At 39.0% G+C, this 18,453-nt stretch overlaps 1 protein-coding gene across 2 annotated transcripts; it reads left to right on the top strand.

Moving 5' to 3' along the window:
• Positions 1 to 271: 271 nt before the first annotated feature.
• Positions 272 to 17,635, top strand: LOC115756548 (DNA-directed RNA polymerase V subunit 1). 2 transcript variants are annotated; one of them, XM_030696379.2, is made up of 20 exons: positions 272 to 383; positions 501 to 546; positions 1,597 to 1,682; positions 1,942 to 2,068; positions 2,172 to 2,287; positions 2,854 to 2,907; positions 4,490 to 4,657; positions 5,560 to 5,718; positions 5,843 to 7,735; positions 7,843 to 8,018; positions 9,411 to 9,486; positions 9,599 to 9,723; positions 10,782 to 10,939; positions 11,488 to 11,762; positions 11,928 to 12,101; positions 12,206 to 12,349; positions 13,875 to 15,481; positions 16,178 to 16,292; positions 17,146 to 17,395; positions 17,468 to 17,635. In XM_030696379.2, exons 1-19 carry the CDS (start codon positions 273 to 275, stop codon positions 17,365 to 17,367), a joined length of 5,832 nt encoding a protein of 1,943 aa, XP_030552239.2. In that variant the 5' UTR covers position 272; the 3' UTR covers positions 17,368 to 17,395; positions 17,468 to 17,635. The 2 variants fall into 2 exon arrangements, with proteins under 2 accessions (XP_030552239.2, XP_030552240.1); XM_030696380.2 differs by having other exon boundaries at positions 299 to 383; positions 501 to 548; positions 1,594 to 1,682.
• The last annotated feature ends 818 nt before the right edge of the window (positions 17,636 to 18,453 follow it).

The following is an 18,453-nucleotide window of genomic DNA, read 5'->3' on the forward strand; positions in this document are numbered from 1 at the left end:
GAAATGTTTGAAATGCGGGAATAAATATATTTTTGAAGTTAAAATGAACGGAGCATAATTTTTTTTTTGTTTTAAGAAAAAAAAAGCACAAACTCCGGAGCCCTGAAAATGAAAAAAACACCAACTCCGGAGTTTGGTGTTAATTAGTCGATTTACGAGGATAATAATTACGCGAGGGGTGTTTAGACATTTTGCTTATAAAATTTGCAAAAAATAACATAATTTTTTCTTTTTCCCATTTGGCAAATTGCAGAACGAAAAAACGGAGTTGCATGCAGACCCTTTTTCCCAGGTCCTTTTCTGATTCTCACTCCCCTTGTCACAGTCTCCTCCTCCTCCTTCCTCTCTTTCTCCGAGCGAAGCCAGCGACGGCCAATTTTCAGGTACCCAATTCGCGTCCCTCCGCTGAATTTCGCGCTGTTCATGGTCCTCTGTAGCTCCCTCGGCCTGACTCCTTCCCTTTCGCCTCTTCCGGTGCTTTGTCTCGTCTCTGTTTTTAGGGTTTTTGCCGGACTTCGGCGTTGGGCCTTGAAGCGGCTGGAATCCCGGTACGTTCCACCTGCATTTCCGCTTTCGGTGTTCGTTCGGCCGGAAAGTGCCGGAGAGGGCGAGAAAAATGAGGGAGAATCGGAATGCAGGTCGCGCAGAGGGGCGAGAAAAATTTGCTTGAGACCGAGCTGTCGTGCTGATAATGGCGTCGCATTGGTGTTACCCGTTTCGCATTTGCTGTGTCAACTCTTTTTCGTTGTAGTTGTTCAGGCGGAGTTTAGTTATTTCATTTCTTAAAAGGGGGTTTAGAAGACAAAGCAGAGACCCGGGTCACGCTGCGGTTCTACCTGTTGGAATGTGTAGGACGCTAGAACTTTTATGTGTTTGTCTTGGCCCCATTGACTTGTGAGCTTTTTTGTGCTGTGAAATGTTCGAGAAGAATCGCTTCATCCGTGACTTAGACTGGTAAAATTTCTAGGAAATCGGAGGAGTAAGATGCTAGGCTCCGTTTGTTTCTGTGACTGGATTTTTGGCATTATGTAAAATTTCTTGCAATGGATTGAAATTTTAACCCATCTGGATAGAATAAAACCAGAGTCGAAAGGCAAATGAAGCTGGCCAAGGTTTTTCCACATTTTTATGGACAGTGTCTGAACGGCATTTGCTCTGTTTGCATCTATGTTAAATAAGAGGTAACTAATCCTGACACTGAGCATTGGAAAAGAAGAGTGATGGTTTGTTCCTCAAAATCCTTCAATCTTTCTGACAGTATTACCTTCCGTTTTTCCATTTTCAGCTAATGTTGTTCTGCGTTGTTTCTCCTTTTTTGGCGCTCGGTCTTAATTTAAACTGGAAAGAAGGCTTGTTTGCTTTCTATTTGTTGATGAATCCAACTTATGATCTTCTGTTTGCTTCCCTTGTCATTTTTCTTAGCAGATTACTTATTTTCTGACTGTTGGTGATATTAAGCTCACATTCTAAATAGATCGTGTTGCATTCATTCCCTTATATTCTTGCTTTATTTTGCTTTTTGTTTTTCTCGTACATAGCCTGCTTGTACGGTTTGTAAGTAATTCTGCAAATGTTTACTGTTCCCTGGTGTAGTGTCGAAAGGGATGGAGGAAACTTCAACAGCTACTTTAGATGCAGAGATAACAGCAATAAGGTTCGGCTTGGCATCTCGACAAGAGATTGTAAGTTTATAAGATTCTGGTCCCATAAACCTTTATGCTGTCACGTAGCATTTTTATTTATGGCCTGTTAGTTTCGTTCATTGTATAAATAATTCTAATTGTACGTTGGTTATGATCGTGGACTATGTTTTGAGGCTGCTAGGGTAAAATATCTTCTATGCGCAATGATTCCTCTTTGTTGATTAGAGTCTGATCTTGTCATAATTAATCACTGATTACTGCTGATGGACTCTCTTCATCTTTATTTTTTTTTTCATAGTGCGCCGCATCCATCAGTGATTGCTCAATTACTCATGCGAGTCAGCTTTCCAATCCGTTTCTTGGCTTGCCTCTCGAATTTGGGAGGTGTGAATCATGTGGCACGTCCGACCCCGGTAAATGTGAAGGTATTACTGTTATGCGGCTATCTTATTCTACAGTGTGGTTTCTAATATCTTAGGTTTGGATAATTGAAGAATATAGACTTGACACTTTTTACTTTTGCTCCAGGTCATTTTGGATATATTGAATTACCGATCCCAATATATCATCCCAGCCATGTTAGCGAACTGAAGCGGATGATAAGCATGCTGTGTTTAAAATGCTTAAAAATGAGAAACAATAAGGTACTTCCGGGTGGGCTTGAGTTTCGTTTGTGTTCTTTGCAAGAAGCAATGAGAGAAAATTCTGACATTACTTTGAGGTCATGCATCTATATGAGTTGGGGTACAACTGAGCTGTTTTCCTCAGTAATGCATTTTTCAACTTTTGTCCTGTTTTAACTTGTTTGAGGGTCTACATGGAGAATTGCTGCTACTACTTTTCCGTATTACTGAAAATAATTACTCTTCATATTTTGTAGAAAATTCATTGTTACAACTTTGCATCTCCAATTTAGCTATTTATTGTAAAATTTCCTACATCTCACCCTTATAGCCATCATAGCTTCTCTTTATGCAGAAGGACTTTGTATGTGTGTGTTTGTGTTGTTTTTAATTGGCTATGTATCCGAAATGCAACTATGTTTATACTATTTACGCGAAATATAATTGTCCTTGGAAAGGACAACCAGTATTCTAAAGAGAAATTCTCTTTTATTTATTTACTATATATTGCATATTGTCCTTCCCATTCGAGCTTTAGTTGGGTATTGCATTCAATACTGTTGACAACATTGATTTCTTCCTTTCAGTTTCCAATCAAGAATGCTGGTGTTGGTGAACGACTATTAGCTTCATGCTGTGAGGTGATGCACTATTTCCAAAGTGCAATATGCTTTTGTATATTTATGCTTGTCACTGAAGCAACATCAGCATGTTGGAGAACTTCTCTATGATAGTATACTTTCCTGATCATATTTATGCTTGACACTAAAGCAACATCAGCATGTTTGAGAACTTTAATATGGTAATATACTTTCCTGATCGCATGTAGCAGTTGTCTAAGTTATCTGAATTGGTTTGTTGTTTAAAGAGTATCTCCTGATGGCTCAGTATCGCATCTATTGCGTATTTTTCTGTACTTTGCTTGAATATATAACAGAATTAAATGGGAATGTGTTACCCGAATCAGATTTTTGTGTTGTGCTTTATTTCTTTTTTCTCTTTTACTTTGCTTTATGATCTGTTTGGATTGGCTCCTGTCTGCACCTAATGCAACATGTACTCTTGTGGCTGTCCGGGAGATTGGAGCAGTTGCTGGGTTCTGTTAAAGAAATGATGTTGACTAGATTTGCTAGACATTTGTAGAGGAACTGAGACAATTGGAGTATCAGGCTAAATGACTGGAAGAATAAGAAGGCCACGGTCTATAATTTGGCTATGGATAGTTGTATAGACTTTGCACGCTATGGTCAATTGAGAGAGAGTTGCAGGCACTTAGGGTTTAACTGCTTTTTACTTTGAGCTATGGCTGGAGAGCAGAGAGACTTTGTTCATGAGAGCAGAGGTACAGGTACCATGGATCACTAGCCATTGGTTATTTAACATCATCTTGAGCTGCATTGTCTGTTGTTTGTTGTGTAACAACTGTGGCTAGTGAATTTTGGTTCTTTCTCAAGTTCAATCTGGCACTTATCCTATTAAGTACTTTTTAGCTTATTACTATGTTTTTTGATATGTCACTATTTTGGGTAGCTTTTAAGGCGTCCTGTGATCTTGTTCATCCAATTTATAGGTAGATGGGACGAGTCTTCCATCCAGAGAGTTTGCAATTCTAAAGCTTTGCAAATCCATGTGGATATTAGAGTGTGACTTGACTTGTTAACTAGTTCTGTCTATGTCGAACTCTTGGCCTTGCAGAGCTGGTTGAACAATCTAATTTGTAATCCTTTCGATTCTTTAGGTAGTGAATGGGACAGAGTTCATTTTGTTAAATAAAGTTGAATCTTACGGGTAGAACATGAAAGTTCAATTGTTTGAAATTCTGAGTTACTACAGGCTTCTATCGTGATTCTGGGTAAAACAGTGAATAGTTATTGTGTGCTTAAATTGGTTTTGATATTTGTACCATATATGGCGCAAGATATAATGTTTGGATCTGCTGTTAAATCATAGTGGTTTTGATAGCGTAGCATATATGGTGTGCAGTATACAGTGTTTGGAGCCGACCCTTACATGTGTAGATGTTTAGTTGTTGCTGCAGCAGCAGCACTTGCATTAGTTTATTCCACATTTTGATTAACTTGTACATCCTGTATGTATCTCTGTTAGTCCTTGTCCTATCCTTGACATAGATTAAATTTGGCGATGTCTTCTTGGACTTGGATCAACATACTATTGCCTGTGATCTCTTTCTACAAAAGTTTTGATGTAAAAGCTTCTGTATAGGATGCTGCACAAGTTTCTATAAGAGAGGTTAAGACATCAGAAGGTGCACAATGCTTGCAGTTGAAGGTATCATCAAGGTTAAGATTGCGAGATGGCTTCTGGAACTTTCTTGAAAGATATGGTTTTCGATATGGTGACAATATTTCTCGACCTCTACTTCCTTGTGAGGTTGGCTTCTTCTCCCCTTTGTCAGTATGCTGCGTAATTATTCTTTCGTTCAGTTTTTCATAAACTGTCTGAGAGGATAATTAAATTGTGATGGGGTATAGACATGTTCTTTTATCGCATGCTTTGACTAGCATAACGATGTGCAGGTGAAGAGTCATGGTAGTTTCTCTTGACTGAATATACGTTGCACCTATGCTTGTTTCACGGTAGATGTAGCTTCAGGTATAGTCTCTGGTGGCTCATTTTTTGCTGATGGATATTCCTACCTAAATGATGGGTTTGGAAGCTGTAGAGCGGCCACTTTTATAATTTATGCACATTGAATTTTAATTAGAACTGCATGAAGGTATGAAATAGAAGTGTAAAATAAAACAAAGATGGGATTAAGTAGATGTTGGATGGTGTTCTGCTGAAGTGTCCTTTAAGAATGACACAATGGGTGTTTCTGTCATAAAGATACACGCCTATTACAGTAAGTTTAGATAGGTCTTTCCTGTTTCTCAATAAGCGTCTCAAACATGTTCTCTGGTTAAGGAACCTGGAAGCTCTGCATCATGGCAGATCTTTTATACCAAAACTTGCAGATTCTCATAAATGAAAGATAGATATCACTTGCATGGAGACGTGGAAGCCTTGAGTCATATGACTTGACATGGCTAGAAGCAAATGCTAGTAAATTTTTTCTTTGGATTCACTCGATATTTAGTCGGTTAGCCGCAATAGGTTTGTCTATTCCAGCATTGAAATTTTGTTAGTTTCCACCACCATGGTTGAAGGCTCTTTAAGTATAACATGTCTTGGAACTTGTTCCACAAGTAGTGTGTGCTTGACTTTCATATTTGTTCTCTTGAAGTGGTACTTAGAGTTGCTTTGCTGCTTTATTCATTGGAATTAATCAACAGGTTGTGGAAATTCTCAAAAGAATTCCTGAGGAGACCAAAAGGAAACTTGCTGGAAAAGGATTCTTTCCTCAAGATGGATATATTATCCAGTATCTACCTGTTCCTCCAAATTGCTTGTCTGTTCCAGAGGTTTCTGATGGTGTTAGTGTTATGTCCTCGGTAAGGCAACATAAGGAGTTCCTGCCGTAATTTGGGTGCTTTTTTTTCTGGTTTTTTGTTTTTTTTTGGGGGGGGGGTGTTTCTCCCGAGTGCTAATTACTAAAGATATCATGTTTCTTTCCAGGATCTTTCAGTGACGATGTTAAGGAAGGTTCTCAGGCAAGTTGAGATCATTAAAGGTTCAAGGTCGGGAACTCCTAATTTTGAGTCCCATGATGTGGAGGCTCAAGATTTGCAAATTGTGGTTAATGAGTACTTACTAGTCAGAGGTACTGCAAAGGCATCTAGAGATATTGATACACGCTATGGGATTGGTAAAGAGCCATCAAATACTGCTACCAAAGCATGGCTTGAGAAAATGCGGACGTTGTTTATTAGAAAAGGCTCAGGATTTTCCTCTCGCAGTGTGATCACTGGTGACGCCTTTAAGAAGGTCAATGAAATAGGCATTCCTACTGAGATTGCGCAGAGAATAACATTTGAGGAGAAGGTCAGCATTTATAACATGAATTATTTGCAAAGTCTGGTGGACAAGAAGTTGTGTTTGGCATACAAAGATGGTTCAGCCATGTATTCACTCAGAGAGGGTTCCAAAGGGCATACCTCTTTGAGGCCTGGCCAAGTTGTTCATCGCAGGATTATGGACGGGGACATTGTGTTTATCAATAGACCACCGACCACACATAAGCACTCTCTACAAGCACTGTCGGTTTATGTACACGACGATCACACTGTGAAGATAAATCCCTTGATCTGTGGACCTCTTGGTGCTGACTTCGATGGGGATTGCATCCACTTGTTTTATCCACAGTCAGCACCTGCAAAGGCCGAGGTTATGGAACTCTTTTCTGTGGAAAAGCAGTTGCTGAGCTCACATAGTGGGAATCTAAATCTGCAACTAGCGACGGATTCCCTGTTGTCGCTGAAGATGATGTTCAGGAAATATTTTTATGGTAAGTTAGCCGCTCAGCAGTTGGCGATGTTTGTTTCATCAGAGTTGCCGCATCCTTCTTTATTGAAGGCTCACCAGTTCTGTCCTACCTGGACGGTTTTGCAAATGTTGCAAACTGCTTTGCCAGCAGGCTTTAACTGTTGTGGAGATAAATACTTGATCAGTAAAAGTAATTTCTTGGATGTAGATTACAGTAGGGAGTTCATTGCATCGATGGTCAGTGAAATTGTCACGTCCATATTTTTTGAGAAAAGTCCTGTGGAGGTTTTGAAGTTTTTTGATGCACTTCAGCCATTACTGATGGAAAACTTATTTACAGAAGGCTTTAGTGTGTGTCTAGAGGACTTCTATATACCCCAATCAATGATCCAAGACATTCAGAAGAACATTCGGGTAATATCGCCACTGCTGTATCACCTAAGAACGACTTACAATGAACTGGTGCAATTGCAGCTGGAAAATCACCTTCGATTAACAAAACTGCCGCTATCGCGATTTATCTTGAAGTCATCTGCGCTGGGTGATCTGGTGGACTCGAAAAGTGATTCAGCAATCACTAAGATAATTCAGCAAATTGGGTTTCTTGGTGTTCAAATCTCAGACAAGGGAAAATTCTATTCCACCTCGTTGTTTGATGAGATGGCCTCCCTTTTTAGGAGGAAATATTTCTTTGAAGGAGTTGATTATCCATCTGGTGAGTACGGTTTAATCAAGAGCTCCTTCATTTGCGGGTTGGAACCATATGAGATGATGGTCCATTCTATATGTACTAGGGAGGTCATTGTACGATCTACAAGGGGATTGTCTGAACCAGGAACACTGTTTAAAAATCTAATGGCCATCCTTCGAGATGTAGTCATATGCTACGATGGCACTGTGCGGAATGTTTGCAGCAATTCAATTATTCAATTTGAGTATGGTTTTGAGGTTGGAGCCAAGCCAGAAAATCTCTTCCCTGCAGGAGAGCCCGTTGGTGTATTAGCAGCAACTGCCATGTCAAATCCTGCTTATAAAGCAGTTCTTGATTCCTCTCCTAGTAGTAATTCCTCATGGGAGCTAATGAAGGTAATAATATTATTCTCTGTTGATGGTTAGAATTAGTTAACACTTGACGTTTCATCTCTATTTCGTGGGAAATTTGAATCTTTTCATGTCCTCGTTTGTCCTTATAGGAGATACTGCAATGCCGAGTCAACTATAGAAATGAACCAGTCGATCGCCGTGTAATTTTGTACTTGAATCGATGTGGTTGTGGAAGAAAGCATTGCAGTGAAAATGCAGCATGTCTAGTCAAGAGTCACTTGAAGAAAGTGAGTCTCAAAGATCTCACAGTTGACTTCATGATCGAGTGAGTGTTTTGTATTGTATTCTACGATCATTTACTCTTCTGCATGGAGATATTTGCTTTAACAATCCTGTCTTCTATTTTATGCCTACTTTCTCTTGATCTGTAACTACTTCTTATCACTTTGACAATAATGAGAGAGCCACTTGCCAAGTGTCTGCTGCTTGTGATACTGCAGTTTCAATTATAGTTGCTCACTATTTTCATCATATGCCTGTGTAATTTTGTAAAAGATAGCTGAGCTGTTACAGTCTTGTACCTTGATTGTTACTTATGGTTCTGTGCTGAGCTTTCATCTCTTTATCTGCAACTAAATCGTTCATTCCAGAATAACTGCTCTATGTCCAATACATATGAAAAACAGAAATGACTTCCGTTTAAACAATTAGGGCTTTAAGGTCACTCATTTTGTATACGCTAGTCTGTGTTTATCGGAAGATTATAAAACATGGATCTATGATTCATGTGCTGCTTGTCCTTGATTGACACTTTAAGTCTAGGGCTTCATGTCTTTATTGGATTGGAACTGCTGCACAGTGTCCATCAGCCTAAAAATTGAGTGTGCAAATTTCTCCTGTTCTGCATTGCTTTCGAATGAAAAATAAATTTTTGAAGGGTCTCAAGCTTGTCTTGTTTTTGTACTTATGGTCTTTGATTTGGATATGATCATTTGATTTCTCATCAGTGTATGGCCTTGTATCTCTGCTGAAGATGACCTAGGTTGCTCAATTGAATCGGATTTTCTTTTTAATTCTAGTTAAAAGATATTTTATTTTGATAGCTGATAGGAATGTTTAATGTTGCCTCTTCTTTTAGTCTAACGCTACAATGGTCTTACAGTAGTATTTGATCTTGTGCTTGCCTCTTTATTTGTGTCTGCTTCATGAAAACTGATGTTACTTAAGACATATTGCCAAAATGTTTCATGGTAACTGCAGCAAAATAATATTTGAATTAGAAAACAAACCAAAAAGCCAAAGGATGTGAAAAGGATACAATTTGTTTTGAAGAAAATTCATGTATTTGCATCTTATACTGCTCGTCATAATTATTGTGCTCTTTTAGTGCACTAACTATGTTTATGTGTACTGCTGTTGGAAGAATTCCACCCTTCACCATGCATAAAATACACTATTTTACTAAGATGTTGTAATTGATGCAACGTTGATGATTATTAGTGTGCATCATATTGTCAAATATCACTTTATTATCGCATTGGGAAATGGACTTTTCTTTGTTTGTCCCTGCAATTCTAGAAATGCACTTGACTCACTTTCCAAATAAAGCATTGTGATAGCTATATATTATCCTGATATCAGCTTGTATCAACTGCTTGGAGAACGTTATAGCATGCTTTTCTCTGTGTGATGATTCGATGTTCCAATTTACATGTAGGTATAAGGAACTACGGACAGTGTTGGAAAGCTCTGAAGCTCATGCTGGACTGGTTGGTCATATTCATCTCAATGAGGTTGTTAAGTTAGTTTCCACGATCGCAGCTCTGCGTATAAAGATTAATGTTTGGTAATTTGGTTTACCGTTAGGCTGTTTTGCTTTTCTAAGTTGCAAGCTTTATGAAATAGGTGCTTCTGAAAGAATTGAACATCCCCATGGTTGATGTTCTGAAGCAGTGCCAAGAGACCATCAACTCATTCCGCAAGAAGAAAAAAGTTGGTAATCTTTTCAAGGGCACAGTATTATCTGTCAGGTTAGTTTATTATTTTAATAGTTGATGGAAGATCTGCCTGCTGCATCTCACATAGTGTGCTTCCCCAGTTGCATTTGCAGTTTGTGCGCTGTCCTGCAAAGTTGACCAGGTCTGAAATTTGGCTTGCTCAATGAGCTGGCAAGCAATGATGTAATTGATGGAACTAAGAAGCTGTTATATTTTCATAAATATGTACGGTTGATTCTGAAAATGTCAGAAGGAAGAATTCCGGTTCATACATGCATCACATAAATTCAGTTTAAGAAAGCGATGAATGAGTTGGGAATGCAAAAAAAAAAAGAAAAGCTACATCTAAACAAAAAATATTTCGGACAGTAGTTCAATGCTTCTATATCAAATGGTTTACTCTAAAGTTTCGTTTGTTTCACGGAAAATGAATGATTTGAAAAATATTTTCCTAAAAATGATGGCTTATTTTGCTTATAGTGAATAAAAAATGTTTTCGTTGGACAACAGTTTATGTCTCTATATTTCGTGAACAATGAATTTTTTTTGTTCATTCATTTTGTGAGCAATATAGACGATCATTTTTAGGAAATTGTTTTCCAAATCATTCATTTTCCGCAAAACAAATGGAGCCTAAAGCTGTAGAAGTACGCGGACATTGAGTTTTATTGGGACAAGCACTGGTTCACGAAATATCCTCCCCAAGTGTGTTGTCTATGTGGGTTTTGTTTTGGGAATGTTTGCAATTGAAGATTAATGATCCGGTGAAGCTTCAAATGGTTTAACATGAATATTAACCTCAAATATTGTGGAAGCAACTGGGATGTGAGGTGCACATCTGTTAATTTTACTTTTACTTTTGTTACGCTAATCTAGAGAAGAAACTATTTTTTGGAATATATGTTGAGGTATAAAACAACTACCTCGTTCATAAACGGTTTATTTAGCATTTATTGATATTATTGTGTGTTTGTTGATTTAGCATGTAAGTACTCTGGCATGGTCTTCATTTGTGCTTGTTGCCATTGCTTGACAGTAGTACAAAATGGGAAATCTGATAGTTTTTGTTGACTTGTCTTCTCTCTTTGCAGTGATGGCTGCTCTTTCAAGCCATTATGTGCAGGTGGGAGATCCCAAATGCCATGCTTGATGTTCTCTTGTTTGGATGCAAATGATCCTGAATTGGAGAAAATTACACATGTTCTTGCCAACAAGATATGTCCTGTTATACTTGATACTATCATCAAAGGTACTGTAAATTACTTCAAGGTCACACCATATTTCTATTGTTTATTTTCATTGCTCATAGCTTATGCATCTATCAAAGCCGTAGTGGCTATTTCAGTGGAGTGAGATTGGCTATAAAATTGTTATTCCGTGTAATGCTCTCCAGAATGTCCTATTTGTCTTGAAGTGCTGTCTTTTTTGTTAGGATGACTCCGGGCAGGGCTCTAAAGATGCTATAGCTCCTTGTATTTTAGTTAAAGTTCCATAAATCAAGTCTTGCTTTCTGAATGATAAAGGAATGGAATGGAGGGGGAAAGAGGAGAAGTCAATGAATTTGCGTGATGTTAGGTCATGAATTATAAATTGCAAATACGCGTTTACATGTTCTGTGTACATGGTAGCATGCCATAATGTTCGTTGAATTCAATCATTGCTAATTAGTATTACCACTTTTTGCCAAGATGTTTGTCAAATAGTTTACGATTCAGTCTTTTGCAGCAAAAAATTAAAAAAAGAAGAAAATTTAGGTGGAGTTATCTTGACATATTATTGAGGCACATTAATGGACAGGTGACCCCCGGATTAACTCTGCAAACATCGTCTGGATTAATCCCGATACAACATCTTGGATAAGAAACTCTCGCAGGAATCAGAAGGGTGAACTGGCCCTGGATATTGTTCTTGAAAAGTCAGTATGCAAACGAAGTGGCGATGCATGGAGGATTGTTCTTGACTCATGCCTTCCTATACTTCATTTAATTGACACGAAACGGTCAATTCCATATGCAATAAAGCAAGTTGAGGAATTGCTTGGAATATCATGTGCTTTTGATCAGGCAATCCAGGTACGGTTCAAGTTCTGGATAGTGACATTCTCACAGTTGTTCCTTTATCCCTTGATAGGGAGTGGCTTCTGGGGAGTATCCCTATCTTCTTCTTATTTTTTACCTCTCTTTTGTCTTTTTCCATCCTGTATCCTTAGATGACTCCAATTTTATGGCCATTTGCAGCGTCTTTCGACGTCAGTTGCAATGGTGGCCAAAGGCGTTCTGAAGGAGCATCTCATGCTCCTTGCAGATAGTATGACTTGCTCTGGAAGTCTGATTGGCTTCAACTCTGCTGGATATAAAGCCTTTTCCCGGTCACTGAATGTCCAAGTTCCATTCACCGAAGCAACACTTTTTGTAAGTAGATGTTCTTCTTTTGACAGAATGTGAAGGAGTAGCCATTTCCTGCTCAAGTAGCTGTCATTGCTTGTCTATTCAACTCTTATTATGCTTCCTTGCAGACACCCAGAAAATGCTTTGAGAGAGCTTCGGTGAAGTGTCACGTGGATGCTTTGTCAAGTGTCGTGGCATCTTGTTCCTGGGGTAAATGTGTTGCTGTTGGCACAGGCTCCAAGTTTGATATCCTCTGGGGCACAAAAGACAGGGTTAGAATTTTGAAATCACTGGTTACCCTCCTGTTCATACCCTAGAACATATATATGCGATAGATGACTAAACAAAAGTTAGACGGAATGCCATTTCAATACCAGACGATAATTTCATTCACTTATATTACACTATTCATTAGAACTAGTGAACTGTTATAGATAGCCTTCGAAAGTACTGCTAGGGGGTGTAATCAAGCTGAGTCAAGTCAATACCATGCCAAGCTTGAGCTCAACTGGCATACTCGGTGCTCGAAACTCAGCTGGAGCTTGATCAAGTATCGAAATTAGGCTCGAGCCTGACTAAAACAGAAAATTCGAGCTTGACTTGATTATAAAAGAGTTAGATATAAACTTGAGCTCGAGCTCAAGTTTAATAGGCTCTAATATTGTCTATGCATTTATGTGTATCAAAGCTAAATATGCAGTTACTGTCTTTTTTTCTTTTTCTTTTTCTTGTAATTATAAAACATTTTTGAAAAAAAGAAGAAGAAGAAGCTCGATTAGGCTCATGAACTTGTAAAGAATGGTGAGCTTGAACTTGACTCAACAGTACACGGGTGGCTCTGACTGGAGCTCGTCTCAAGATTAGGTGAGTCAATCTGAGCTCATGAGCAGCTTGGCTTAGTTTCACCCCCATTTATTGCCTCATATTGTGCCACATCTAAGTGTTGCTCATAATCATTTTATCGATTTGTGTTGGACTCATCATCTAATTTACCAATAAGTAATTCACAATTCTTATGATATGATTCAGATTTGATATTACCCAGTGATATGGCATATAAAAGTGTAATCATATTAAGCATGTGGTCCTGATGAAAATTGGATATCAACTTGATTGACGGAAAAAGAACAAACTCTCTATCCTCTTTGTCAAATGCATAAAATTCTTCCTGCTGCATTTACTGAATGTTAGTTTTTGCTATGTCCAGCAATTCTAGTCACTTTTAATATGTTAGGCTCCACATTTGACTGTTACTATCAATGACTCATCAATTGGATGGAGTTTTGGCACTTTGATAGGTACTAAATTAGAAAAAGCTGATACAGTGATTCATTTGGAATTTCGTATCACAAGTGGCGGAGCTTGCTTATTTATATTAATAAGGTTTTATCAGATTTTGGCCCTGCTATGACATACCACTAACATTTTGGGAGTAAAAAGTTTGATGGCACAGTTTTAAAGTTATGAATAAAATAGTGGAATGTGAAGAAGTATAGAGAGACTCTTCAAAATTGTAGTGGAAGAAATGAATAATTCGTGGTTGCCATATGGTTGGGGAGCAGTTCTAGTCACCAAGTTAAAGGACATTAACATCTCCTAGGTGAAGAAGTTGTGCCAGTTGAACATTGTTGGGGTTCTTGAAGGAGTTGTCATCCTACTTTTAAAAACTGAAAAGTTGGGGAAAAAGTTAGTCTCAGCTATGCCTCTGCATGTTTCTGTACAAATCACCATGTCTCAAATAGAGCTGGTTATCTTGAATTTCTTATGCACACTGTACTAAGTGAACTATATTTACAGGTGGATTCGAAACAGGAGGGTGCCACTGAAGTGTATAGTTTCCTTCATATGGTAAGAGGCCCCAATATGGAAGGAAGAGGAGATTCTACTTGTCTTGGTGTTGATATTGAGCATCTTGACTGGGAAGAGGAAAATGCAGAGCTCAACCGATCTCCAGAAAACAATTCTGAGAAACCCGTTTTTGAAGACAATGTTGAATTCCAGGAGAATGTCGACGTTCAGCCGAATGGATGGAATTGGGACAAAGTCACATTGACAGATCATGGATCCAGTGGTTGGGATGCTAGTGCTACCTGGGAGAAGAATGACAAAGATTCAACCACAACAGGAAACAATGGACAAAATACTGCATGGTCTAATTGGGGATCCAAGAAAGCAGAGAGCCAACTTATAGACTCTCAAGCGGATGATGCAAAGAGCAGTTGGAACAATTTGGCATCTGGTAATAAAGATGCTGATAACAACCAGTTTGGTGTTCATGACTCAAAGGATTCGAACTGGGGCAATGGTAGAACTGATGATGATGATGATCTTCATTCTACAAAATTCGATCAAAATTCTTCCAAATCTGGTGGATGGGGGGCTGCTGCCTGGGGTAGTGATGGTGGCTCTCAGAGCAGAAAGAGTTGGGATGTTTCTGAAAAATCTGTAGTCGACGGAATTCAAAGAAGTAAATCGGAACAACAAAGTGATGGATGGGAAACTACAAGCTGGGGGAAGAAACCGGATGATGAAATGAGTTGGGGTTGTGCTCAAAGTGTCAAAGATAAGTCTGGAAGAGCTGATCTGGACGACTCTACCAAAGCCAATGACCAACCTTCTTTATCTGGTGGATGGGATGCTGTGGTTGGGGTCATGAATGAAGTCGGTCCACAAAGTGAAAAAGATTGGAATACCCGAACTACAGAAACTGAAAAACAGAGTCAATGGGAAACTGCAGGATGGGGCAAAAGGGCTGAGGGCAGTGAGGTGTCTCGAGAGGGTTGGAACAGCACTCAAAATGCAGATGATACCTCCAAAAAAGTTTATGAAGATGGTTCTCAACTTGGTAAACGTTGGAATATTTCTCACAGTCCTAAAACTAAGGAATCAGATGAACAGAGTCAATGGGAAGCCACAGGCTGGGGACAAAAGGCTGAGGATAGAGATATGTCTCAACGAGGCTGGAATACTTCTAAAAGTGTTGATGACATATCTGGCAGAGCTGATGCAGATGGTCTTCATTCTACAAGACCCAATGAACCGTCTTCCACATCCGGTGGATGGGGTACTGTGGCCTCGGGACAGAGCGAAGGCAGTTCTCAAATTGGAAAAAGTTGGAATACTCAAAATTCTAAAGCTGAAGGAACAGAAAAATCAAGTCAATGGGAGCGTCAGAGCCAATGGGGAGGAGATTCAAAGAAGAAAAGCAAGGGACAGCATACTGAATGGAAAATGAGAAGGAGCCTTTCGCGACCTCGTGAAATGATAAATGAGGACCCAGCTGCTCCTCGCATGTACACGGTAACGAGGCAAAGATTAGACATTTTCACATCAGAGGAACAGGATATACTCACAGATGTGGAGCCGATCATGCTGTCAATTCGAAGGATAATGCATCAGTCTGGGTTAGTTTCAGACGATGTGCTCACAGTGTTAGCTCATTTGATCTTTTAGTTTTCACCTGGATTGCGTGCACGTGCATGTGTATATATTTACAAATTGTGTATCTGATTAACACAGTTAATAATTCTCACATGCCACTTCCTCTGCCCTTTCTCTCCATAATGTACCAACACTGCGCATATTATTTGACAATGGGCTTGTGAGATGATAATACTTGGTTGTGAAACTCATAACTGTACCAGCCAATGTTGTAAATACTGGACTGCAGTAAGAACCACTATCTTAGGGGTGCTGTTGGTATGTCAATCCATTCAAGTGTCGGTTCAGTGTTGCTGATGTCCTTAGTTGAAACAGAGGAGCAAATTTGACATTGGTCGGGAAAGAAAGCTAAAACCACTATTGCCAGAGTTAAAGTGGTTGTACTTATTCCATGTGGAAGAAACTTCTCGTGACAATAAAAAATTTTCGCATTAAAATTTTCTGTTATGACTGAAGAATTTTTTGGCTTCTCATTCTTGACTATTTGTTGTCCTCATTTGCTTCATTTCCATCCTATTGCTCTATTGTTGTTTTCTCTTCATTCTGTGGTCTTTGGCAGTGTTAATCTCTCTCTCTCTCTCTCTCTCTCTCTCTCTCTCTCTCTCTGACATTCTCATTTTGTAAGCTGCTTCACTTAACACATCCTTTTCTATCTCAAGGTACAATGACAATGATCCGCTGTCAGCTGAGGATCAATCCTACGTAATTGATACGGTTTTAAATCACCATCCGGATAAAGCAGCTAAGATGGGAGCAGGAATTGAGCATCTGACGGTATTATTCTAATGATGAATATGCTTGCTTCTGATTAATGCATCCTGATAGGATTTACTGTCCTTTGAATGTGACGAGCGAGAGCATGCAGACAAGAATTTCCATTTCTTCTGCATGCCCGCTATGTCTGGTAGATGATATTTACTTACTCGTTTGGGGTTAGCCTAGTGAAGCCCTGGGGCTTTCTTCTTCTTCTTCTTCTCATCCTCCACCTCATAGTTTCTTAAAAAAAATGATTTTGGAAAATGTTAAGACTGCTTGGAATTGGGTAAGATGATATTTACTTACTCGATTGGGGTTAGCCTAGTGAAGCCCAGGGGCTTTCTTCTTCTTCTTCTTCTCATCCTCCACCTCATAGTTTCTAAAAAAAATGATTTTGGAAAATGTTAAGACAGCTTGGAATTGGGTAAATTCCAATGATATATGCAATCAGTTAATGACTTGAGATTCTATTTCAGAAATAACGAAATGAACTCTCGATGTAATGCGCACCGACATGATTAGGCAGCTCTCATAAATACAGGGAAATGTCTTTATCCATGATTAGGTGGCTCTTTATTCAGTAATGGTATGGTTTTGATGAACCCTAGTATTCCTTATTTTCGCCAATAGCGTCCCCACGCCTCGCGGGGTGACATGTGTGCTATATCTCGCCCCCCTCCCCTATGAGTTAATTAACGCATATATGTTTATCCTGCCCCCCCTGCCCGAGCCATGTTCAGCATCCGCGATATTGAAACCTCTACTCGGGTTCTTTCAACTGTAGTGTTCATATCAGTCACTTGAATTTTATATAACTCACTCACTCTCTCTCTTTCGCAAGCTCTCAACCTTTTAGGATTAAATTTGACAGGTTAGCAAACATAGCAGCTTCCAAGACAGCCGATGCTTCTATGTGGTCTCCACCGATGGTTCTCGGGTGGACTTTTCATATCGTAAGTGTCTAGAGAATTTTGTCAAGACCAAGTACCCTGATGCTGCAGACTTATTTATTGGAAAATACTTTAGAAGACCCCGCTCCGAGGGAAAACGGGAGCAGAGCGTTGCCCCAGAAGAGCCTACAGAAAATAGATAGGGGTAAATTCTTGTGTATTTGGAAAGTAGTTTTTCTGCGTTACCCCAGAAGAGCCTACAGAAAATAGATAGGGGTAAATTCTTGTGTTTTCGGAAAGTAGTTTTTCTAGGTTAGAATCTCAGTTTTTTATGCGGGATTTGGTCGTCTGCTCTTTTTGATTTGTACATATATTAAGCAGATGACTCTGTAAATATCGAATTGCCAATGCCCTTTTCTGCTAATTGTATCTTTTCCTTCTCTCGGTTAATCATTTTGGAGGACTCAATTATGCCTCGCAATTCAGGAAAAAAAGTGATGAGAAATCATCTGATTTTCTTCGAGCTGTAGCATCGTTACAACATGAAGAGCAATGCCCTTGAAGGTACGTACATTTGGGTTGTTTTCCTAAATCAAAATGATTTCGCACTTATAGATTCAGCGTTTACGCCCTTGTACTCCAAAATGCGAATGAGATATGTGTTCTTGCCCCTATAATGCACGCCAATTTCTAGGAGCAACGAGAAAGTAGGAAAGCAAGCACGTCCAAAGTTGGTAAAGGCTTTGAATGGGGACTATCGTAATCATTGCCTTTTGATTTCCATACGCTGATCTATATAATCGATTTTGCATGTAGCATTTGCAAAGATCTTAGGTATAGTTTGATCTTCTAGTTCATTTTACAATCATTTCATACCTCATATGTATAAAAAAACAATTCACGAAAATTCATTCAATCCACCGATGGAGAATAGGGAGAGTATACCTTTATCCTATCTTCCATGGAGCTCCCTCTTTAGTGGGCCCTCTGTTCTTGCTTGGGCGCTTTAATTGGGCCGGGGAAAAGAGGTTCAATTGATTCCATTTTTGCATAAAAATTCCAAAAAATAAAACCATTTACAAATGATAAGTACCAGAGCTGATTGTTGTTTTTGAGTCTTCGATCTCGTTAGGAAAAAATTGACAATTTTGCTCCAATCCAATTTTAATTCTTTTCCTATTATGCCCCCTTGGCCGATTCACTTGCTCCTTTTGGAAATTCAATGTACCCTTTATTTTGGGCTTAATTTGCTAAAAAATATCAAGCTTTAAATTCAATCTCTCCACTCG

The sequence above is a fragment of the Rhodamnia argentea genome, chromosome 8, assembly GCF_020921035.1.
Source record: "Rhodamnia argentea isolate NSW1041297 chromosome 8, ASM2092103v1, whole genome shotgun sequence".
Taxonomy (NCBI): Eukaryota; Viridiplantae; Streptophyta; class Magnoliopsida; order Myrtales; family Myrtaceae; genus Rhodamnia; species Rhodamnia argentea.

Excerpts from the sequence above, each read along its gene's own strand:
- LOC115756548 (XM_030696379.2), top strand. The coding sequence starts at position 273 with ATGCAGACCCTTTTTCCCAGGTCCTTTTCTGATTCTCACTCCCCTTGT. Across the intron at positions 9,724-10,781 it reads GGCACAGTATTATCTGTCAG|TGATGGCTGCTCTTTCAAGC; the intron begins GTTAGTTTATTA and ends CTCTCTTTGCAG. Across the intron at positions 12,102-12,205 it reads TCACCGAAGCAACACTTTTT|ACACCCAGAAAATGCTTTGA; the intron begins GTAAGTAGATGT and ends GCTTCCTTGCAG.